This window comes from Abramis brama, assembly GCF_963993115.1.
Source record: "Abramis brama genome assembly, chromosome: 8".
Lineage (NCBI taxonomy): Eukaryota > Metazoa > Chordata > Actinopteri > Cypriniformes > Leuciscidae > Abramis > Abramis brama.
Genome location: NC_139970.1, coordinates 24,457,005 through 24,482,531, shown reverse-complemented (window position 1 = coordinate 24,482,531; position 25,527 = coordinate 24,457,005). Strand labels below are relative to the sequence as shown.

The 25,527-nt window shown below is 36.7% G+C and overlaps 1 protein-coding gene across 6 annotated transcripts in view; it reads right to left on the bottom strand.

Moving 5' to 3' along the window:
- Nucleotides 1-24,201, bottom strand: part of arhgef7a (Rho guanine nucleotide exchange factor (GEF) 7a) — a 38,920-nt gene extending 14,719 nt beyond the window's left edge. For 3 of the 6 annotated variants that reach the window (XM_084123411.1, XM_084123407.1, XM_084123409.1), the window contains exons 1-8: nucleotides 23,724-24,131; nucleotides 16,145-16,228; nucleotides 9,797-9,881; nucleotides 9,178-9,311; nucleotides 7,159-7,360; nucleotides 6,970-7,058; nucleotides 6,695-6,789; nucleotides 5,925-6,020 (exon numbers count right to left, since the gene is read on the bottom strand). In XM_084123411.1, coding sequence (XP_083979537.1) covers nucleotides 5,925-6,020; nucleotides 6,695-6,789; nucleotides 6,970-7,058; nucleotides 7,159-7,360; nucleotides 9,178-9,311; nucleotides 9,797-9,881; nucleotides 16,145-16,228; nucleotides 23,724-23,888 — 950 coding nt within the window. In that variant the 5' untranslated portion in view covers nucleotides 23,889-24,131. Of the gene's footprint in view, nucleotides 1-5,924; nucleotides 6,021-6,694; nucleotides 6,790-6,969; nucleotides 7,059-7,158; nucleotides 7,361-9,162; nucleotides 9,312-9,796; nucleotides 9,882-16,144; nucleotides 16,229-23,723 lie in introns of all 6 variants that reach the window. The other 3 variants (XM_084123408.1, XM_084123406.1, XM_084123410.1) reach the window with 3 other exon arrangements.
- Nucleotides 24,202-25,527: the final 1,326 nt, after the last annotated feature.

Sequence of the window (25,527 nt, the reverse complement as noted above, 5' to 3'; positions counted from 1 at the left end):
TATTTCAAATATGTTTTAGATCTGCTTATCCTATTTCCTTACATAACATCACATAAAAAACTAAGGTGAACTATACTGTATTGGGCATTCAAGGTGAACATGAGGGCATCCATTTACCGATTAGATTTAACAGTTTCCTTTGAAGGGGTTTTGTTAGTCTTTGATCTTTCTACTAAGAGTTGAACTATGTGTGAATGTTTACCTAGTCTTAGTTCTCATGACCATGTGTTGTTTATACAATTTGGGGGGTACCATTATCTCAGTTGGGGGTAATTGCCTCTATTGTCTTTAGATGATTAGATTCAGTAGTCATCTCTAAGGCTGTGTGTAAGTTCAGCACCTTTAAGGACAGCCCACTGAATTGCCTATAAGATACCATGTAAAGTTCCCTCAGTCAGATAATGTTGGAAGTACTGCAGCAACGTACAGCGGAGTTCTCAATAAAGAATAACTTCTGTTGAACGCGATCCCAACTGTCTCCTGGTCTTGCGTCGATGAAAGAAAACTTTACAACAGATGGTGCCTTGTGACCCGGATGGAGAAAAAGGAAACTCAAAAGAACTTTAAGCTCAAAGAACTGAATCTTGAAACTTCAAGCTCAACAAAAGATCTGACAAAGATTGCCAGACTGAATCTTTCCAGCTTCCTCCAGATTGAAAACTTCAAGCTCCAAAAATATCTCAACAAAGCTGACTGAGTTCCAGACGAAATTTTTCTGTACAACCAACGATTCGGTGAGTTTCACTCCATTCAAAGAACCAATGCAGACCAGTACAAATTTGTTTTTCCTCTGCGCCGTTCAGAGAAGAAGTTAACAAACAGCTGTAGAGTTTGGTTAACTAAAGATAAGCCTCTAAAAAAGTTTTTCTTTTAGAGATGAAATTTTTCCCCTGTTGTTGGCAGGGAAGATTAACAGTTACATGTTAATATTGTGTGTATGCTCTTGCTAGAGAAGACCTATCTGTAAGCTAGAGAAATTTAGCATCATGTGCTAATAAGATTGTTCCCTCTGTTTGTAAGACAGTAGAGAGAAGGTTTTTTTTTAGTGTTTGTGGTAACAAATTCACAAAATGTTTAGGAAAAGTACTAGACAGATTACACCTTTTTGGACAGATAGTGAATTCAAGTCTTTGTTATCAGATCACATGGACTCCATCGTGACTGAGCCAGTCAGATTGAATTTAACAAAGAAATTTGGCATTGATCCAGACAAAGTATGGTCAATTGAAGATTGTAAGAAGGTACTAGGAGAAAGTATTCGCAAGAACAATGTGAAAGGTATTATCTGTTGCCACAGAGAATTTGGTTTAACACTAGCTACAGAACAGTCTAAGCGCAACTCAGAGCTAGAGAAACAGATCAAAGAGCTCCGTACTAGATTATCTTCTGTGACTAAGAAAGTAAACCGCAACAAAGATGCAGAAAAAAACTGATGTGGAAGAAGTTAGTCAGCCTGATAACAATTATCCTGACTTAAAAGCTTTCTTTGAAACAGATGTAGCCGTCCAATCAGTAACTGATGAGCCTGTAGATTCAGTGCAGTTTTGTGGGGCTAGGAGAAGATCTCAGGGAACTGAAAGTGTTACTCCCAACTCTTCTGTTGTCCAAATACAAACTGTTGCCAAAACATCTTTAGGTCCTAAGGATATAGATAGACTCTCCCAGAGTTTACCCTCAGCACGCACAAATTTTTCTGAATTTAGGAAAGCATTGATCAGTAAAATGCGTCTTTATGACATGTCGTTGGCAGAAGTTACACAGCTGATATCACAAATTCTAACGGAATCTGAATTCAACAGTTTTGAGTCTGCTGTTACTTCCGAACTGCAACATGTCAGTAAAGGCGATTTGAGAGAAGGTGTTTTGAAAATACTAAAGAATATCTTAGGACCCAAAATCGATTGGTCGAAAATTACTAATTGTGTACAAAAGAAGGGTGAAACTGTTTGTGAGTACACAGAACGATTCTGTGAGTCAGCTGCAGTGTACAGTGGAATTGCAGACACGCCAGAGAAGGTGTTAGGTGATAATGGCCCTTTGGTTCGCACATGGTTTCATTGTCTTTTGCCAGAACACAGAAAGGCGTTGCCTTACTTAAACATCACATGGTGTACAAGAACCCTGCAAGACAACTTGGACAGTTTAGTTATTTGGGAAAGAGATTCTGATGTCAAAGAGAGAGTAAGAATTGCAGCAGTTTCTGTTAAGGTCAACTCAGAGAAGCCAAAGAAACGCAAAAGTCCTAGAGAAGCCAGTTGTTCTTACTGTGGCAAGCACGGACATTTTGGAAAAGAATGTAGGAAAAACAAAAAGAACTTTAAAGAAGTTAACAAGGTTACTCAGCTTCTGCTTAGCCTGCTTGATATTCTGAAGCAGCCCCTCCCCTCCTCGTTAAACTCGTGGGGCAACTTGATAGTGTTAACCATTTAGGCTGTGAGTGCCTAACTGTGAGTCCCCAGTAACTAACAACAAAGATGAAAGACTTATTGACTGTCACAGCCTTTGTTTGGGGGACATTCAGTATACTCACAGCCTTAAATGTTATACCACAGAAATATTCCAGTCAGACCCCCATGCTCTATATGATGTCTATTAAGACTGATGTTTCACTGGAGAATGGAAAGGTGCCAATTTTCTCACACACTGTACAGTGTGCACACAACACGGACAGAATAGGACACACAGACCCATGGAAGAACCGAAGTGCAACAGGCCTCGGGGGTCAGCCATGTGGTGAAGATTTCCTCATCCCCCCTCTTATCCCCACCTCACTGGTCCATAGGTGTCAAATCAATTAAGAAATAGGGAAAGAATGAAACAACAACAGCAGACTAAAAAAAAAAAAAAAAAAAACATACAACTCTAGTGTTTGAAGAAATACTGCTCTCTGTTTTTCTGTTTTCTGTCTTACAGTGTGCAGATAAAACTTCATGGCTTTTCCGAGATCCATATGCAACGACCCTCTCATCTGCGTATGAAGCCCCAACCTCAAGAAGACAACCAGACCCACTGCTGAACGAACTATCACAAAAGAAAATGAAAAATACACAACGCAGAAAATTCACGGACCCTAAATTGCATGTTTTGTTTCTGTGTCAGCATGCAATTACAGATGAACAACACAGATCATGCTTGTGCCTGTAACTTTTTCAAGTTACAAGAATTAACTTTTAAGTGTCTAAATTTGTATTTTTGTGAGAGTTTTTAAGAACTCTCAAACGGGGGACTGAAGGGTTACAAATTTAAGAATCTATTTCAAATATGTTTTAGATCTGCTTATCCTATTTCCTTACATAACATCACATAAAAAACTAAGGTGAACTATACTGTATTGGGCATTCAAGGTGAACATGAGGGCATCCATTTACCGATTAGATTTAACAGTTTCCTTTGAAGGGGTTTTGTTAGTCTTTGATCTTTCTACTAAGAGTTGAACTATGTGTGAATGTTTACCTAGTCTTAGTTCTCGTGACCATGTGTTGTTTATACAATTTGGGGGGTACCATTATCTCAGTTGGGGGTAATTGCCTCTATTGTCTTTAGATGATTAGATTCAGTAGTCATCTCTAAGGCTGTGTGTAAGTTCAGCACCTTTAAGGACAGCCCACTGAATTGCCTATAAGATACCATGTAAAGTTCCCTCAGTCAGATAATGTTGGAAGTACTGCAGCAACGTACAGCGGAGTTCTCAATAAAGAATAACTTCTGTTGAACGCGATCCCAACTGTCTCCTGGTCTTGCGTCGATGAAAGAAAACTTTACAACACCATGTTAGTAGTTGGATTCTTACTGATTGTATGGGGTGGACAGGTGTCTTTATGCAGCTAACGACCTCAAACAGGTGCATCTAATTTAGGATAATAAATGGAGTGGAGGTGGACATTTTAAAGGCAGACTAACAGGTCTTTGAGGGTCAGAATTCTAGCTGATAGACAGGTGTTCAAATACTTATTTGCAGCTGTATCATACAAATAAATAGTTAAAAAATCATATATTGTGATTTATGGATTTTTTTTTTTAGATTATGTCTCTCACAGTGGACATGCACCTACGATGACAATTTCAGACCCCTCCATGATTTCCAAGTGGGAGAACTTGCAAAATAGCAGGGTGTTCAAATACTTATTTTCCTCACTGTATATATATATTTTGCCTCTTCATTTCAGAACACCACTAATCGGCACATATCCTCAGCAAAGGCCACAGTAAACAGACAAATCCTCTGCATAGATCTATGACAAGCTTCTCCATACTGGCGTGATGAATCCGATCATCAAGCAAAAGGAACCGAAAGGAAATATTTGAATACTATCGATCCACAATCCACCATGTTCGTTCGTTGGCCAGAGGAGAATTGGCCCCCCAACTGAGCACTGGTTTATCCTAAGTTTTTTTTTTTCTCCCTTCTGTCACTTGATGGCGTTTGGGTTCCTTGGCACTGTCGCCTCGGGCTTGCTTAGTTGGGGACACTTCATATTCAACACTATTACTGATTTGACTGCTCTGACATTATTGGATGAGAAATGAACTGAGCTGGACGATGACATCATTGTTTTTTGCAGAACTGCTTTATTAGATTAAATAAACTTGTTTAATAATTGATCATCTTTACTACGGAACTGAATCAACACTGAACTGACCTCAGCTGAACAATGACATTATTTTTTTTTAGAGTTGCTGTACAGCCATAAAGAAATCTGTTTGCATCATTGAATAATTTTCCTGTTATCACTGTAAAGCTGCTTTGAAACAATCTGTATCGTATAAAGCAATATATAAATAAAGGTGACTTGACTTAGTGATCAAAAGAAGAGAATAAAGACATTTATAATGTTACAAAAGATTTTTGTTTCAAATAAATGCTGTTCTTTCGAACTTTCTATTCATTAAAGGATCCTGAAAAAAATGTATCAGGGTTTTCATAAAATATTAATAATGTATATAATGATAATAAAAAATAGTTACTGATCACCAAATCAACATAGAATGATTTCTAAAGGATCATCTGACACTTAAGACTGGAGTAATAATGCTAAAGATTCAACTTTACCACAACAGGAATAAATTACATTAAAAAAAAAAAAAAAAAAAGACTTCTTTCAAAAACATTAAAAAAAAAAGGAAAAAAAAAGACTTCTTTCAAAAAAATTTTTTTTAAATCCTACCACTGCATATTTTTGAACAGTAGTGTAATTTCAGTCTTCACTACTATGTTATTTTGGATTTTTTGCAAACTTTATATTTGAATTTGTCACAATTTTATTAAACATTTATTATGTAGCAATATGCTTTTATTCTCTGTTTATAATTTTCTAAGGTTTTCTTTACAAAAAAAAAAAAAAAATCAATGTGCTCTTACTTTCTTTGACAGATAAAAACTCATTTTGCATTTTCCAATCTTGTTCAAATATTTACCACTAGAGGTGTAAACATTAGAAAACTCTAGTGATACTCTAATCCTCTATAAGGGATAGTTTACCTAAAAATAAAAATTTTGTCATCATTTACTTGCCCTTATGTTGTTCCATGTTGGTAACCAGCAGTTTACGGAACCCATTGACTTCCATAGTAGGAAAAAAAATACTATGGAAGTCAATGGCTGCTGTCAATTGACAGGTTACCAGCATTCTTTAAAATATTCTGTTTTGTGTTCTACAGAAGAAAGCAACCCACACGGATTTGGAACAACTTGAGGGTGAGTAAATGATGACAAAAATTAATTTTTGGGTGAACCTTCCCTTTAATGGACCTCAGGTTTACGTTACCGCCCAGGTCTATTTTCACCATCTAGAAGTCGAAACTCGATCCATTTGATTGAGTCTCAGTTTCACTAAGTGCTTAGTCCCTCCTGTCGTAAATTACTCAGTGCTATTAAGAGACAGTCCAGGAATCACACGGCTGCTCATGGTTAGAATGAAACTCACTTGGTGCGGTCCTCCAATGACTGGACCAGAGTCTGCTGGAAAGTGCTGATTTCCTCCAGGTTCCCAAGAATGACACTTACATCTGAGGTGCTCAGTCTATGAGAAACGATGAGAAAAGTCAATGCTTAAACATTAAGGCTGTACTTCACTCGAATAATAGTGATTGGTTACATAAAAAAAAAAAAAAAAAAAATCATAAATATTTTTTTAATCACACTTAATTAACACACTAATGTCCGGTTTCACAGACAAGGCTTAAGCCTAGTCCCAGATTAAAATGCATGTTTGAGATGTTTTAACTGAAAGCAACTTGCACTGACATATCTTAAAATATGTCAGTACCATTTTTTTTTTTTGTGTGGCATTTTTGCCATTTTTTTTATTAGGATAGGATAGTAGCTAGACAGGAAGTGAGGTGGGAGAGAGAGGGGGGACGGAATCGGGACTCGAACTCGGGTCGCCCAAAGCACAACGGCGCTACATGTCGGCGCATTTGCCCACGAGGCTATAGGTGTCGACATCAGCACCATTGTTTTAACTCAAAATGCACATCAGTAATGTTTTTTTTTCTAAGGCATGTTTATAAAACCTACTCGAATGTCCTAATTTAACTATGTGCTACGTATGGCTTAATCTAAGACTCATCTGTGAAACCAGGCATAACATTGGCTGCCCTAGTCATAGTAAATAGAATAATGTTAATTTTAAAGCTAAATTGAGTATTATATTCTTGTGTTTGTGTGTTTTTTGGAGGATAGCAAGCGTTTTACTTTTCTGTCATCTGTAGAGGTCTCAGGTAGTTGGTCAAAAGGTTCTGGAGCTCCTTTGAATACTCTGTTTCGGTTTCTAAAATGTTCTGTAGCACCTGAAGACAAACAAACAGCAGCTATTTTTAGACAAGATATTTCTAACACAATGATTACAAATCACCGGCGCTCATTCACAAATCAACTGAGTCTGATTACCGTTTATGCACAAAACCTTCAAAATTAAGCGAATCAACCTGGTGACACTTCAAAAGGATATTTCATTAAAATGCGCTTACCAGGTTGTAGTAGGTTTTACTAATGGCTGTGGTATCAAAACCTTTGGGGGGGCTTTTAAGAGTTCCAGATTTAGGGGACACTGGTTTGTCTGTAAGGCCACATAGATTGTTTTAATAAATGTGCACTGTGGATAAAGAAAAGACCGTGTTTATATATTTATAATGGGTCTATAGCAAACTGACACATACCTGACCCTTTGATCTCTCTGACGTAATTGCTTGGAAACCAGCCTGTCTTGCCGTTGAAGGATCCTTCCCACCAGCCCCCTTCTTCTGTGCGAGTAACATTGATGATGTCACCCTTGCTGAAAGAAAGCTCATCCTCATTGGTCTGCTGGAAATTGAAGCGAGCTTTAACCACTAACTGAGCATTACTGTTCTCCGTCATGTCCTATAAGAGAGAGAGTACTTGTGTTTACATACAGCCTCACGAGTCTGAAAATCAAAACTGACCCATTTACATTAATTAATGTTTGCACAAGACAGAGTTTCAGGACACTGCTTCTAAAACCAATAAGTTAAGTTACAAACATCAAAAGAAAGACATCTTTGCCTTTGTAACTTATCAAAAAATATGCCAACATAACAGCTCTTCACATGGACAGAAGTTTTATACACTACTGATCAAAAGTTTGGTGTCAGTAAAAAATTTTTTTTAAAGAAATTAATACTTTTATTCAGCGAGAATGCATTAAATTGATCAAAAGTGAAAGATTTCTATTTCAAATAAGCTGTCCTTTTGAACTTTCCATTTATCAAAGAACTCTGAAAAAATGTATCAGAGTTTTCACAAAAATATATTGCAGCACAATTGTTTTCAACATTGATAATAAGAAGAAATGTTTGAGCATTGAATGATTTCTGAAGGATCATGAAACACCAAAGACTGGAGTAATTGGTTCAGCTTTGCCATCACAGGAATAAATTACATTTTAAAATATATATTACAATAGAAAACAGTTATCTTAAATTGTAATAATATTTCACAATATTACTGTTTTACTGTATTTTTTTATCAAATAAACGCAGCCTTTGTGCGCTTAAAGGGCCTTTCACACTGAGCGTGATTAAGCGACGCGAATGTACGTCGCAATGACACTCTTATATCGAAACAATAGATCCCTATGGAGCTATTCACACTGGGTGCGATCAATCGCAGCGCGACAGTTTCTTTTTTCCACCAGTGTATCGATTTTTTTCCCCATCCCCCCGCGATGGAACAAGCCGCCTAATTAGTTTTGAGCTTAACAGAGCCGCTGCTGTTACACAAAAGTGTGAGATTGGTGGCGCTGTTTTGAAAACCTGTGTAAACCCAGAAGAAAAGTATTCCGGAAGAGAGAAGAGAATGGATGTTGAGTGTTATCACTGGTGTCTGAGAACAGATTTATTATTACATGTTCTTTATACAGAATATTATTTCTATTAATTTTCCACTGAATTATGTGATCTGAAGAGCTTGAAACAGCGTACAGAGCGCTGTTTTCTTCCGTGCGTGTCTGTTGTGTGTCAGAGAGCATATATTATGCTGTCATATCAATCATATTATCTGATCATAACTCCTGCCCTACCGAACGGCCACGTCATGTTCATTTCCTCGTTCTGAGTTCTGCACGGTTCCACACATAAACAACTGAGAGAAATGTTTTTACAGATGAGACATGAAGCCAAATAAATATATGATTAGAACAATATATGTTCTGTATGTGTTTTTCATGAGGCTCGGGGTATTTTGTAACAATAAAGAATGAGAAATGCTTACATGAGAAATGCTAAGCAGTTCAGTTTATTATAAAACACTACAAATAATGCACATCTGCTTATTACTTAACCAAAATACACTTTAAATCGCAGTCTGAAGTTATTACACGCACTCGATGATGGTTTCTGTGTAGTACCAAACTTTATTTATCTTAATTTACTGTTGTATGTTGTGCAGCAGATGAGGTTAAAGCCAAATGGGAAAACCTACAAAATACATACATGAGGAAAAATGTTTCGCGTTCAGTATGAAAGCTCCGTTTGTCTGTGATTAGCATAGCTTTATCGCATCGTGCTCAGTGTGAATGGGCCTTAAGAGACTTCTTTAAAAAAGCATTAAAAAAAAAATCACTGACCCCAAACTTTGGAACAGTTGTGCAGATGTTTTGCACATATTTCCATTGTGATCTGGTGAGGTTGGTTGAGAGGTCTCACCCCAAAGTTACTCACAAGGCTGCGGAACTGGTTATGGAGCAATTTAGAAGATCGTCCCAGTGAAGACTGGGAGGCCAGCGATTCGAAGGATTTGATCCGGTGGGCGGAAGAGTGACGCGTACATACAGAGTCGCTGCCAATGCCAATATCTACACCAACACAGAGAACACAGAAGAGAATAACAACCACTGGGAACATCTGTAACAGTGTCACACATTATTAGAGGAGCACATTTGGAACTTTGAACACATTTTAAACTGTTAATAACTCTGTACTTTTGGGATTTGTTGTTGTAGCACTGTGCTGGAATTTATTTTCCAGGAAGTACCGTGTATAGCCACAGTAACGTCTTCAGCTAGTCAGCTTGAGATCCTTTCCATCTAAACTGGTTATATCTCTTAAGCCTAGTAGTGAATGTTTTATGAGCAGTAGGATAACCATATTCATCCGCACAGTCATGCAGAGCCAAAGCACAACCAAACAATGTTCTTCTGCAAAATGCATGCGGTTTTATTTTTTAACCACTAGTGGGCCTAAAGTTAAATAGTGTTCCTTTAAAAGAATAATGTTTTAAAAAATTAATGAATTCATATTGTGAAAATCTAAATGGGACAGTTCTAGATACTAGACTTACCTGCAGTCACTTTATTGAGGGCAACCAGTGTAGTGAGGACTCTGCTGAAGTTGTGGCCCTGAAGCAGGTCACCAGCCTCAAATGGCTATAGAGAAAAACATTATATAACACCATTAATCTACACCACCTACAAATCAGTTAAAACAGTGAAAGAACCATATAGGACTCTAGCCTATTTCAAGCACATTAAAGGGATAGTTCACCTAAAAATGTAAATTCTGTCATCATTTACTCACCCTCATGTCATTCCAAACCCGTAAGACATTCGTTCATCTTCAAAACACAAATGAAGATATTTTAAATTAAATCTGAGAGATTTTTGTCCCTCCATTGACAGTCACGCAACTACCACTTTTGTTGTTTTAAAAAGTTCATAAAGAGATTTCAAAACTAATCCGTATGATTAGAGTGGTTTAGTCCAAATTTTCTGAAGAGACTGGATTGCTTTATATGATGAACAGATTGAATTTAGGCTTTTACAAACCTCATTGGTTCTTACGGAAACTCAAACATGCTTCATAACACACGAGAATGAACCTCATTGGTTGTCGCATGTCAAGCATGCATGCTTGAGCTTCTGTTTACCACAACTGATGTGTGCGTTGATGAATGTTTGGACTAAACGGCTCAATTCACATAGATTAGATTTACGATCTCTTTATGATCTCTTTACATTTGAAGCGATTGATCATAAAAAAAGTAGTTGCATGAACTGTCAATGAAGAGACAGGAATCTCTCAGATTCATTTAAATATCTTCATTTGTTTTTGAAAGATGAACGAAAGTCTTATGGGTTTGGAACAACATGAGAGAGTGAGTAAATGATGACAATTTTCATTTTTAGGTGAACCTTCCCTTGTGTCTCATTCTTGATCTCCAGTAGCTCACAATGCGTATGTTAGGTTGAGTCAGTGTAATGGTAAGCATTATTATGTGCTACACTGTAGCAGCAACAGAAAGGTTCCCAATTTGAATCCAAAGGATCTGTAGCCTGTCTTTAAATCACATCAATTACATACATTTTATTTGTGCCGACCTGCAACAGTGGCATGTTCGCTATAGTCCATTACATCAGGGTTTGCTTTTGCTGTGATCTTATGGGAGTGACAGGTTGTAAAAATAAAAATATATATATATATTGTGCATGAATAAACTATTCATAATAAAAACTGCAATATTCCATTAAAAAAGTAAGAATCTTAACTTCATGGTGACAGTAGATGTAAACATGTTATGTATATAAAGGCTGAATCAGGTCAAATATAGGCTATATGTAAATAAAATCATGAAACAACATTAGAATAATTTTGAATAATATGCAAAAAAATATATCATATCACTAAAGAGTTTTGTGAGCTCTTGTCAACTCCAGCTTACAAGTTAACTACGTCAGACGGAGACCACAGAGACTTCAACATTGTTTTTTTTATGAAATATCAACAAAAAAAATATATAAAACTTCCAGGACTATGTGTCCTACTGAGGGATCCACTATGAGTAGGAAATAGGAAAGGGTTGCTCAGAGTTAAAGATGCTGCTGACATTGCCTGATTTATTCAGAGTTGATGCAAAGTGAAGAAGACACAACTTTGATAGGCATTTTTTAATGGAAAAAATTAATTTAAGATTTAGCTACTTTTTTGCTACGAAGTATAGATCATGCATTTAAAATAATTGCTTTTATTTTATTTTTTTTAAAAATGTATTCGTTTCCTGAATATACAGATTCCCATTAGATGTAGCCTAACTTAAATATTTTTATTTTTATGAATTTCTTCATTTTTAGCATAAAGGGCTTTTGTGTGTACAATCAAATATAGTATCAGATAGACGTACAATCAAATAGTCCACATTCAGCATCTATGCAGACATTCATCAGTCATTTGTTATGTGTGGCATTCATTCCTCTGAGCAGGCGGTGTGGTTAGCTAGGGGTCACTGATGTCTCTTTGCTTATGAAGTGAGAAATCTGATTTGTTCAGCTCTAGATGGTCTGTCCTGTGTTGCTCTTTTGCAGTATTAGAACTGTTTGATTGACAGTTATGTGTACTTCTGTGAATGGACAGTGGCTGTGTGCATGTGAACTTCAGTGGGAGCAAAATATCAGCTTCCGCTTTACTTTCCGCTCTAATACAGTTAACTGAGAGAAGAAAAAACAAGTGTGTGTGTGTGTGTGTGTGTGTGTGTGTGTGTGTGTGTGTGTGTGTGTGTGTGTGTGTGTGTGTGTGTGTGTGTGTGTGTGTACAATGCATCATCTTGAGCTTCTAGCTAACATATAAGAATATCCACAATCGGTTTTATGGAAATTATTTTATGTTCTCCTATAATTCCATGGAAAATGTAATTTCAGAATTACATCAAAAAGCAAATCACACCTGAACCACACTTAAAAAGCAGTTTCAGAAACAAGTTTACGATGCAAGTTTGGGGACAGTAAAATGAAAAAGAAAAAGAAAAAAAGAAAAAAGAAAAGAGAAACTAATAATTTTATTGAACAAGGATGCAATAAATTGATCAAAAGTGACATTTATAATGTTACAAAAGATTTATATTTCAAATAAACGCTGTTCTTTTGAAATCCTGAAATAAATGTAGCACGGTTTCCAAAAAACGCTTTCTTTAGCAGCAAATCAGCATATTAGAATGATTTCTGAAGGATCATGTGACACTGAAGACTGGAGTAATGATGCTGAAAATTCAGCTTTGCCATCTCAGAAATAAAATACATTTTAAAATATAGCCTATTCAAATAGAACATATTTTGAATACATCTACAGCCTTGGTGAGCTTAAAAGACTTTCAAAAACATTAAAAAAAAACTTACAGACCCCAAACTTTTGAAAAGTAGTACCACAATAAGACATTACTCAACACTTTAAAACATGACTTACTCTGTCATATTGAAAATATAAGTGTTTCAAGAGTTTCATAAGGTGATGCCTGACTTTGTCATACTTTATCATATCTTTTGGTTTGCTTCGATCATATTGCAAAACAAACAAATACAAATTAATAAATCAAATTAATTAAAATCTTTCATATTTAAAGTACTTAAGTAACTAGATTAGAATGATGTATTTGGTTTTGGCTATACATCTATCTATAAATTACAGAAACGTCTGTCTGTCTGTGTGTCTGTCTGTGTGTCTGTGTGTGTGTGTGTGTGTGTGTGTGTCTGTTAACCGCATATCTCTCGAACCGTTAGTCCGATGGATTTCAAATTCGACAGGTGTCTCGCTACGGGCACGAGTAAGTGCAGTGCCAAGTTTGACGTTGTTTGGATGAGAAATGCTAAAGATATCGTTAAATATATCATTTTTAGAAGGTTGTGGTTTAAAAATAAACATTCTGACATTAGAGGGTTGTATCGGTCAAAGAAGCCCCAAGAAGGTTGTGGTTTAAAAATAAACATTCTGACATAAACACTCTGTCAGCTACACTGTTTACTTCTGAATATTATAGTTTGGTTCCAGAATGTGATAAATCTATTTTGATTAATTTGAGTAAAAATGTGTTTTCTTTACCAAGAAAGTGGCAAGATGAAAACCACTATTTTCTGTTTCAAACTTTCACAGCATCTTTAGGTTATAATAACATAAAAAATTCAAATCCAGATTTTGATTTTCAAAGACTTATTATAAAAACGGATTATTTCCCCCCAAAAATGCAATAAATTCATGACACTTTTTTTTCCAAAATGCAATTAATCCATTGAATCAATATAAAAGTTATTTTTTATCATATTGAAACTGTTGAAATCAGCCATCGCTAAGAAATATCTCCTGAACTTTTTTGTTCAGCGATCAGCTCACAAAAACTGATTTTGCACGGCCACTTTGCACTGCTCCCTGAATCGACGCGCTTATTCATTTGTGGATGTAAACTGAATCTATAAATCAGCTATGCTGTTTACTTCTGAATATTATATCTCTTTCACGGGCATCATTTGTAGTAGCCTATTCACAAAATGTTTGCTTAAGCATAGCGTTTTCTCTGAGTTCACTGTGTGCTTTCTACCATGCACAAATAAAAATGTCACTGAACTTTTGCTGTGTAACAATGTGCACTCAAACACACCAAACCAACAATTACTACAAATTACAAACCAAAAAAACTGATTTTGCACGGGCATTTTGCACTAGTAAATATAATTCCAGCGAAAACAATACGATTTGGCCCTAATGTGGTGTGATTCCATATAGAGTGAAATCAAATATTAAAAAAACAATGGGAATTGCGTGGTGGAGTCCTAAGAAAATAAATTATAGCCAGACCGCAGATCTGAAAATGTCATCATGTAGTTAAGCTTGAGATCACATCATCACAGCTGAATGGGCTCATGCAATGCTTCATGGTGAAGCAGCTTCAGAAGAGGCTGTTCAGAGTAAACTGGACACTGAGTAGATTAGTGAAAATCCCCTAAACAACACATTTAGAGCAAGGGTATAAGCTTTCATCCCGTGAGGTCAAAATAGTCCTAAATTAATACAAAAAAGCGCAAATCAAACTCTCAGAAGATTAAAAAAGCCTTCTTTCAGTCAGCCCTATAGTTGTATCATATAACGTATGTGATGTAAATCATGGGATGAGGGTCGTCATCCGGGAATGTGCATACAAATCATGGGCTGGAGTGGCAGACACTCCTGAGGCATAATGACAATAACATGTCCTTGCAATTTCTGTGACAAGTGCTCACAGCTGTAATGTTTCACACAAAATCCTAAAAATAAGTGTTTACTATAACAGCTTATTTCTGTTCCAAAATGTGCTTGCTGTGATGACAGGGTTGATCCCCAATAGAGCCTTGGGCATTGCAAGGTCAACCGGACACCTTTTAACAGGTCAGAGAGGAGCAAATTACTTTGACAGAGGTGTAACAGCAAACACAAAAGCAAGAACACTCAATATGAGAAAAATAAAGGCACAAGGTGATTAAAAATAAAGATTGACCTAAAGCCACATAATGTACATTCAGTGTCTTCAGGATTAGAAAGCTACAAGCAGGTGAGTTTTTACATTTGGAGCTAAACTTAAAAGTTCTTAAAAGAACCATGTTATTGTATGAAGAACATTTTATGAATCTAAAGAACCCTTTTCCACTATAAAGAACCTTTTGTGAAATGGAAAGATTCCATGGATGTTAAAGGTTCTTCATAAAACAATGGATGCCAATAAAGAACCGTTATTTTTAAGAGTGTATAGCAAAGCCAGAACTGAAAGTATAGCCTATGTATGCAAACAAACCTTGAGATGAATTCATTAACACAATCACTGGCAGAACATTTTCATACCTAGATCATGGTGCAGAAGCAATCTTAGATTTACAATCACAGTACCACACCAGAAACAACATTAATCACAAAGATGGAGCAATGATACCCACTGAACTTGAGAAAGGGTTATAAGATATTGTCAGTACATGTTTAGATAATGCTTTTGACATTATGCGTCTACCAAGAGCTCCATATGTGACGTGGGCCTCAACCTCACCACATCTAGATACACTTGACAATACATTAGCGTTGCCCTGAACCATCTGTTCCTTAATAAATGCGCATAGATCAAAATCCTAGTCCTACTAGCCCTTTGTATGTCTTTCTGTGCATATTTGTGCCAAAACTGGCATGTTAATAACTATTTTTAACTAATCAAGCTGGTCTAGGTCTAATAGTGGACAGAAGAAAAAACTTTTGTAGAAAAAAAGACTATTTCAGATAATATATTTTAATTTACATTATAATACAATCAATACTAAATATTATAGTTAGTTTTAGACTACAATAGCATTAACAAATAAAACCAAATAATTTAAATTAATTGAATATCCAAAAAATGTCTGTATACATTCATTTTTGTCATATTGGGGGTACTTGGCGTTAAAGTTTATTAAACACATTGTGAAAGGCACTTCTGTTAAACTTAACCAAGCAGAAAACAAAGCTTCAATCAAAGAATCTATACCAATAACTAAAATCCATGCAGACTCAATTGAAACAGACAAACTGTACATGAATGGACAAAGCAACGCCATTCATATCTGACACAGCGCACAATATCGATGCTGTAGTGCACAACATCACCCGCAAAATCTAGATATTTTGTTGACAATGCGTACAATAACCCCCAAATAAACCCTAGAGACATTTTCAGAACATTACAAAGCTTTTGTCCCATCAGACTACGGCAATGAATCGATGTGCAGGGGGGCATGATCTCATTCACACCGGTCCAGAGTTGCGTCTCCTCTGTATACTGCACGTCTCTTTTGTTGATTGTTTTCATTGTGGCGCCAATGCAGCAACATACAGTACAGTCAAGACTCAAAATACCATAAATACACCAACTTACCTCGACGCGAAACACCGCGCAGCCCTTCAGAAACTCCGTGATGTTGCTCAAGCACTCGCTGTCGTTCTTGGGATCTTGAAAGATCTAAGGAAAACGGGAAGAGCGGTTGCAAAGTGTGAACGCTTTGGGAGTGAAGGTCTGGCTCAGGTATCCTGCACGAGAGTCCACGGGCTAACTGACTGACTGACTGACTACAATTACATATACACCGCGAGTTAAACAGCACCGTGGAAGTGGACAGCAGGAGGAGGAAGTGACGTTTTCAGATGGACGCCGAACGAACACAATGGGACCAACGGGACGTGAACAACACACACCCCTGTCCCCTGGGGCCTGTACCATGAAGGTAGCTGAACAAACTCGGGGTTACAGGATAAGTTTTGAGTTGACAAAACCAAACCGATGCAATCAGGCTTTATTGGTACCATGATGCAGCTCATCAACTTTCTCTGTCAACTCAGGCTTTGATCCTCAAGCTATGATTACTCCACGCGCGCGTGCACATAAAAGAGTGACGTCGACACTGAACAACCAATCGCGGGTCGCGATTTTTCCGCGGAGGAGCAAGAGATAATCATTCATAATTACGATGAATTTAAATATGTATTTCAAGCTCGAAACAATACGGTCTCTGCGGCCAAAGCAAGAGAAGACTGTTGGAGAAAGATTGCTGATTGTTAATGTGTAAGTTAAACAAATACGTTCTATATTTATGTAAAATTATGTATGTATGTGTAGCCTTTACGTGTAATATAGCCTATTAGCCTATAGTCTATTTTTATAATATATAAAAATGTGCATGTACCGGTACTAAGAAAAATTAATATTCATTGATTTTTAGATGCAACCCCAACTCCAAATGTTCTTGGCAGCAGATAAAGACAAAATATAAAAATATAATTCAAAGTGGTGAGTATTTACCACAACCTTTTATTACTTTTGTGAACATTTTATCACAAACACTTGTTTGCAGAAAACAGAAATAAAGAATTAAATTCAGAAAACCAGAATACACTGGTGGAGGAGTTGGCTCTGAGTAGGCAATAAGGGACGGCCGATTATGGATGGGATTACAGGTGCTGTACAATCTGACCCTGGTGCTGGCTCCTCTAAGCAAGTAACACTGGGTACGTGTGCAATACATTACTACTTTTAAGTTTTAAATATGGCTGACTATGTTCTGCAGTAGAGGGAAATACAGTGTCCCTGTTGAAGCCAGCACACATACACACACAGTCTCCCACACAGAGGTCAGTATGCAGCAAACAGAACACCAAACATAACCTGCTTTACAACAGTTATGCTTTACATTGGCATATTTTTATTTATTAGGGTGGAGGAAATGAAGACACTCTGTGTGTTCTCAGACAGTTGCTGATGTGAATGCACTGGGCTTTTTATTATGGCAAACATTTGAATGTGTGGCATAAAAAAGGGACTGGCCCTTACACATCTCTTTTATTGTAGGATTTTTTCACAACCTGCCCCAGAAACTGAGGCCTCTACCTCAATGGGCTTCAGTGCTTATTAAAGTATCTCAATGGGATAAAACTGATCTCAGTATGTATATAGTTATATAGTATATATATATATATATATATATATATATATATATATTAGTATAACTTATTTAACCAAGTAACACTTTAGTATGAATATTTATTAATGCAACTTTCTCTTGCTCTCTTTCTCCCTCCCATCCCACAAAACCAATAAAACAGTTTGAGACATATCTGCAGTCAATGTGCTTTTATTAAGTGTAATATTGTAATATTGTAATTGTAATATATATATGTAATATATATCTGCACCAGCTGGGTGGTCAAGTGTGATCGGGTCAGTTTCATCGGGGAGAAGCTGGTTTTGTGTTGTTTCTCGCTCTTTCTACTGGTGGCTATATTGTGCAGAATGGCACATGCAGCCACTATCTGTGATGCCCGCTCTGGTGACTCTTAAGGGCCGAACACAGTTGAAATGTGCCTTTAGGATGCCAAAGGTCATCTCTATCTTCACTCTGGTTTTACTGAGGGCCACACTGAAGTGGTGCTGTGGCCCTGTCTGAGGGTCATGATAGGGGGTTATTGTGTAGGTTTTTCTATCTCAGTTTAAATGAACAGTGTTTTGTACTGTACCAAATTTAACTTGCTTTCCTCAAAGCGCTGACACAACACCGACTCACAGAAAATTCGTGAGACAAGCACTGGAGCCAGGCCATTTGGCATCCAAACTTGATCATATATGTTCATGACCACAAGTCGTCTGCAGATGAAATGTTTAGTAAATCATTGTTATATCTGTTAATGTTACTATTAATTTAAAGATTCATCTCACAGAAAATAATCATCTCACATATTCACATCATCTCTACCTGAACATTATGGCTGTGATAGGACTTCCTATTAACATAATCTGCCTCATGTTCCCTAGAGCAGTGGAGATTGGAGCAATAGACTGCATACATGTTGCAATGACTCTAGGGAATCCTATCATAAGATTAACAGAAGAATAATAAAAAGAAGATTCAAAATAATTCTTAACATGTAGGCTATTATATATTGTATAGTACACTTGTGAAATTTGCTTTAAAAAAAAAGTGTTCATGTGATGTCACCCTATCAATATATCTTACTGGCAATTTTATAAAAGCCCTCTTTTATGGACATGGTCGATAAATGTCCGGGGAACACTAATGAAACTTTTCATGTACTCCTGCAGAGCGAGGACCACCTTGGTTTGACTAACCGTGTTTTCCCCTAGCTTCTGTGCGTCACCCACCGTGCAAGAATGTACCACTTGCAAAAAAAAACAAAAAACAAACAAACAAAAAACCCGCAACGCAATATTTGCGGTACAGTAAGTGCATGAATTCGACGTGTTAAATTCTTTATGTGCGGCTCAAGAAGTTCGCAAAGATAAGACATTCCTTCCGCGGAAAATCTGTATCTTTCAAACAAGTAACTATCAGTTAAGGCAAGGGGATTTTGTCTGGCTAAAAACTCTTTCTCTACGAAGTGCTCGTCAAACAATTTGCGCTGAGATGTCCACCGGATTTGGAAGAAAAGGTGAAGTCATTGCAACAGCAGACACTGGGAATAAGTTACGTCACCTATGTTTCTTTGCTCTCAGCTGATTGGTCAAACTTCGGTCTGAGATCTTGAATCCAGAACATAACCTGCCCCGGAGCAGGTTAGCCGTGCAGCGTAAGATACCATGGCAACGAACACCGATTAAAGCCGAGCTACTTTCATAGTACCTAAAACCCAGGGTTGGCGGAAACTAAGCTGAAACATAGCTGGCTAGCCACCTAATCCGGCTTCATGGTACAGGCCCCTGATCTGGCGGGGGAAATCAAAACCGATCCGTCATTCAGATCAGGTATTTTGAGAGGTAAAGGAGAATAATGTAAATCAAAACATTATTACAACATTTAAAACATCAAATGGTTGGTTCTGGCGTAGTATTCGCTGCTAAGTGTTTTCTTTGAGGGAAAAGGGCTCTTAGTCAAATTCAAAATCGACGAAACCCCAGAATTAATGTCAGTCATGGGATTTGTTGTATACTGCAGCAAGAAAGCACATGTTGTCAAAGTGTTGTAGCTGCAAAAGGGAAAACACGTGGTGGGTTGCCACTGAAATATGTCTGGGCTGGAACCAGGAGGAATGAAGTCAATATGTTCTGTAAATGTAAAAATGTTTAAATAAATAAAATACTAGAAGTACCATTTTTGCACTGATTGACACTATGTTGTTGAAACCTCCTTGAGAACAGTTAGGGACCCTTTTGAAAATAGCTTGAATATAGGCTATTGTGTACCTCAAAACATTTCTCCCTAATAGAGTAGCTGTTTTTCGAGTTCTTTCTACAGTAGGCTCCATTTTGTAAGTTCCCTGGAGACCTTATGCCCAGAGGTTCTCCAGAGGGTTTCACCAGTGTGGCAATCTGTTTCTTTTCATTTTTACAGTGCAAAATGATCAGATTGGGACACAGGGAGTGGAAGCAATCCTTGTTCATTGTTTTCATGGGAAGCGTCTGCCAACCCACCCATCCTTAAGTGAAATAATAATGATATGAATAACAGTATTTACAAAAGAATGCTGTGCAATATCTTTAGTTTAAGCCTGTAGTGTCTCTCAACCCTCTTTTAGGGCCCTTTCTTTCTGTTTTATTTAGTTTCCCTAAATCGATTAGAATGCAAATAACAAATGTATTTCTTTATAACAAATTGTAGTTTTTTAACAATTACATGTGAATTTACAGTTAAGACTTACAGTTAAACACATTTCATCAAATAATTTGAAAATAGTTAGCTCTCCCAAAAATAAAAATGATCCTTTACTCACCCTCATGTCGTTCTAAGCCTGTACTACTTTTGTTCAGGCCAATAGAGGCGGTATTAACATTGGCATGGCATGGCATCTTACGCACAGAAGCCATTGGCACATCCGATGGCATATTCAGTTATCATTGGCATGTGCCAGTGGATAGCCACTGACATTTCTTCTTTTTTTTATAATATGTACAATGTATTTAAATACATATTGCACTGTAAATACACAGTTGTTTTGATAACTCACATAATAACACAAAATAACAATAATTGTTCTATTTGCATATGATTGACAGTTAAGTTGTGTCATTTGGATTTATAAACTATATTTAAAAAAAAATGTTAAAATTAAATTTAGTTCTAATTAAAGTGGTACCAAACCAGCAGGGGTATGTGCCACCACAACCTGACACTTACCAATCAGTTAGGCCTATTTCATGTAATTGTAAACTAGCTTTAGAGAAAATGCCTCAAACCATTATAAAGTGACACCATTCCAAAATGTATTATGAAAACTGGCATCAACCATTCAGAAGTTTGCTGGACCTTGACACTGGCTCTTCACATTCACAATGCAGAGTAATGTAGGTCTGCAGATACTATATTAAACTGGATGTCTATTATAATGTGCCTACAGCAAACATTCAACATTATTTCTTATTACATAATTCCATAAAATTCATTGTGGAATTTTAAAGCCATAGATCATATAACCACTAAGCACATATTAAATTATAGGCCTATCTATATTTATTTAGATCAGTGTCAGATTTTTGCTACAGTATAAATCACAAACAGATAGCCTACTAAATACGCCACCTGTGGATCTTCCTCAACTGTCGTAAGTTTTGGTTTATCTTGTACTCAAATACAGGTGTGCCACAAACAGACTGCATGTTTGAAAAATATTACCGATTTCTAAATATGTTTAGTTTATTTTTATTTTTTTAAATGCTTAATTAGGCTATTTATTTAAGATTTTGTGCCACAATTACGACAGTATAACTGCTCAACTCATCTGTCAGTCACTACTGGAGGTGCCACAACATATGGCGACATGTTCCGCAACATTGTCAGTAGAACATGATGCAATCCTTCGGCACATCATAAGTTATAGTGAAAAAACCCATACATTTACCAGCCCATAGACCCTCCCATCGAAGAAATCAGGACAGAAGTGGTTGAAAGTGGACAAAAGATACAACACTAGGTGTAAACGGGTATGTGTCCCTCATCTACTTGTAAACCGATCGACCAAAACGCATCTTAATACCAGGTGTTCACAGGGCCTTAGACAGCAAGGAGCAACAGTAAGAGCTTTAAGTTATTGTTAAGGAAACTGTCAAGATTACAAGTTGATTTGCTGAAAGATGTTCACAAATGTTCGTATCAGCAAATCAAATTGCAATGTCAATAAATCTTTCCTTCTTTGCAGTGTCATCCTATTAAGAGCTGCAAAGGATACCTAAGACGGTACTATAAGAAATGGATACTTCCTTCAGTCAGGGAGCCTAACAGCTGAAGCTAGGATATATTTACAGTTTATAGTGAATTGTCGGGATGCCTTATGTTTGAATACCTTCAAGTGTTCTTTAAAATGGTTTCTGTTCTTTTAGAGCTACAAAATGGGGTAACAAATCTAGAAATGGCAGTAACTGATCATTGCAGTCCGAGTCTGATTTTGAGACAAATCTGCCCTGAAAGAGTTTTGTCTTGTTCTCATTATTGCACAGAGAATTGACCAGAAGAACCGAGTGTCTAGGATAATTTTAATTATTGATCAGTTTCATATTTTGATTGTCACAAATACTGCGATAGATATTTGGATCATTATGTACTGATGATAATTAAGGCAGTGACATGAATAACACAAGTAATATTTAAATATATATATATATATATATATATATATATATATATATTATTTATTTTTTGCATGTTGCATTTAACAGGTTAGTTCTGTTGCACTCTGACTGGTCACATGGACAGTCCCGACACAAACATGAAGCTGCTGCCCACACCATCTAGAAAAGGGTCAAGTGCACTAATATTTCTTTTTCCACTTTAAATATGCAAACTTTAGATTTTTTTTTTTTTTTTCATTTCCACATAGCCCTCTTGCCGGGAAATACACCTGCTATAAACATCCTATTGTTATGCTCACAGTCAGAATGTGAAATTTGGTAAGCAAACCAGATGGAGCTTCAAAAGAGGTTATTGCTGTCACAGACTGTTAGTCATTGTCAGAGCTGACCCTGAATATGACTGAATTCTTAAAACGCACCCCCCTCTGTATACCAAACCAAGAAGGACAGACTCCATGCATTATTTATGATGAACTGCTTTACAAAACACGCTGGATATCATTATACTTGAGTGCTTATGTGCTGACTACCTGACTTTAATTATAAAAAAAGAATACATTTGAATTCTGTACCTGCTGAGAGGCCCTACTGGCATATTAAATCACTATAGATTTGCATTTGCCCTCAGGCAGTTTATTCAGTGGAATATTTTGTTTTCACTCTGATACTATGAATTGTTTTTAATTTATTGTGTGATTTAATGTTATTGCATTATTTTTACTTTTGTGCAAATTAGTTGAGATAAGAAAAAAAACGTGTGTTGAACTATAGTTGAATGAAGGCCATTTGGTGTGATTTTCCGAATTGCATTGGAAAGAAGCAGATGCTTATGGGAATAAAAAAAAAAAAAAAAACACTGTTTCTTTAAATGTACTGCTTTTTGTCAATGTCTATGGAGGCCAATTTCCCATGTAAGCAATATAAACAGGGATTCATAGCTAACCTTGATAATAATACCTAATAGATTAATGCTGTTCATACACAGCCATGTAATGCGATTTGCACGCGCTTATCCTCAGGTTTCCATAACGTAGCCTATACAAACTGTGCTCTTACACACAGTCGGTTAAAATGTATGTTTTACTGGTTTCCTGTGAAATATGACAGTCAAAAGCAAACGTTTAGTTTATTATATCTCACAATAAAATCGACGACTGCCAATGTTGTTGCCTGGAGCAACAGCAGCACTAGCGTGCGCTGAACGCCACAACCGACCTGCTGTATGCGTTTACATTCATATTGAGGATTAAACATCTGTTTTGACCAACAAAATATACACTATATTGGCCACTTGTGCGATAACACATATCCACGCGTGTGTAGAGTGAAGATTACGGGTAAAATGAACACTGAAACACGGTGCGCCAAAGGGAGGATGCGCGCTTACTTTATCAGTAGTGCCTGGACGCAGCCGCTCCAGCAGCCTGCACAGGACAACCCCATCCTTTAGCGAAGACTGCAGAAATCCATCGGGGTCCGAAATTGTCTTTTTTGGTGATTCCAAAACCCCGAGCGTAATGAGCCAAGTAACCGTTTGTTCCGCCGGATTCATGGCCACGCCAGCAAGGTCGATGCTCTTAGTATTATGATTGTAATGGGGGAAAAAATAGGCTGTCTATTATCAACCAGTCGTTGAACTGGGAACCATTTTCTCTAAAACGTTTTATTTGTGGGATGGCGCATTATGGCGCTCCATGGAGATGAGTAATGCTATCGCTTCGCTCCCATTTCCTTTATTACGACAAGCTGTCAAACGCCTTTCACTGGAATACAGTCAGCGCACAAAACCTGCATCTTCCGGCAGATGACATCACAGCACAGACAGCCGTTTGTGACCAGTCTGCTTCGCATCCTGCTTTGCATGTGGACTGCATTCACCTGCTCTTTGCATGACAAATGTGTCATAACAGAGAGATCTTGTGGGCATTTGTTAGGAGACCTATTATGAGAGATTAGAAAGAGGGAGCGTTTAAATGAGCGTTTAAACATATTGTAAAATAGTTCTAACACTGTGGGAGGGTAAAAGCATGACCATGTAGCCCAGCATATATATATATATATATATATATATATATATATATATATATATTATAAATATATGATATGTTAAATATGCAATCTGCTGCCCTCCCATTATTAGACAGGTTACTGCTGCTGTTGTTAATGTTTTATCAGACTAGTGCATTTCTTACGTGATCCGCAGGGTGGCGTCCTTTGAACATTTGAAACACTGGTTTCTATGGCCCGCTGAAAAACATCATAAACCAGCCTAAAATGGTTTTACGATCTCAGCTGGTTTAGACCTAGCTGTTCTCCCAGCCTAACCAGCTGAAAAGTGCCCAAAACTATTTAAACAGCAACAGACTAGCCTGATCAGACTGGGAGACCAGTCTTTTTTTTTTTTTAAAGCAGGGTAGGCAGGAAGTTAGAAATGTGTTGTTTATTATTAGTTATCTCTTTATCACTTTCAGAATAATGTTTGGGTTTGTTAAGATTTTTTTTATTGTTTTTGAAAAAAGTCTTATGTTTAGAGGCTGCATTTATTTGATTAAAAATAGGCTACAGTTAAAACAGTAATAGTGTGAAATAGTATTGCCATTTAAAAAAAAATAAAAATTATATATAGCCTATATATATATATATATGTATATATATATGTATATATATATATATATATATATATATATATATATATATATATATATATATAAATCCTTTAATGGCAAGGCTGAATTTTCAGCACCATTTCTCCAGTTTTCAGTGTCACATGATTTTTATGAAATCATTTTAATATTTGCTGCTCATGAAACATTTCCTAATATTATCAATGTTGAAACAGTTGTGCTGACTAATACTTTTGTACAAATCATGATACATTGCTTTCATGATTCTCAAATGAATATAAAGTTTATCAGAACAGCATTTGACATCATTTATAAGTGTCTCAGAAAAAGTTACAAAGCTGTCACTGGGGCAGTACCCTAAGGTACAAAAGCTAAAAGACACCTAAAGTACTATATGTACACGTAAGGTACTAATTTGTAGTTTTGAAGTACTAATACTATTATGTATCATTTAGGGGTAAATAAGGTACAAAGATGTATAGGCCTACTTCTTCGCCTTTTACCTTGGGGCACTGCAATGATGGCTTTGTACCTTAATTTTAATCAATTTACAAACTTTAATCAATG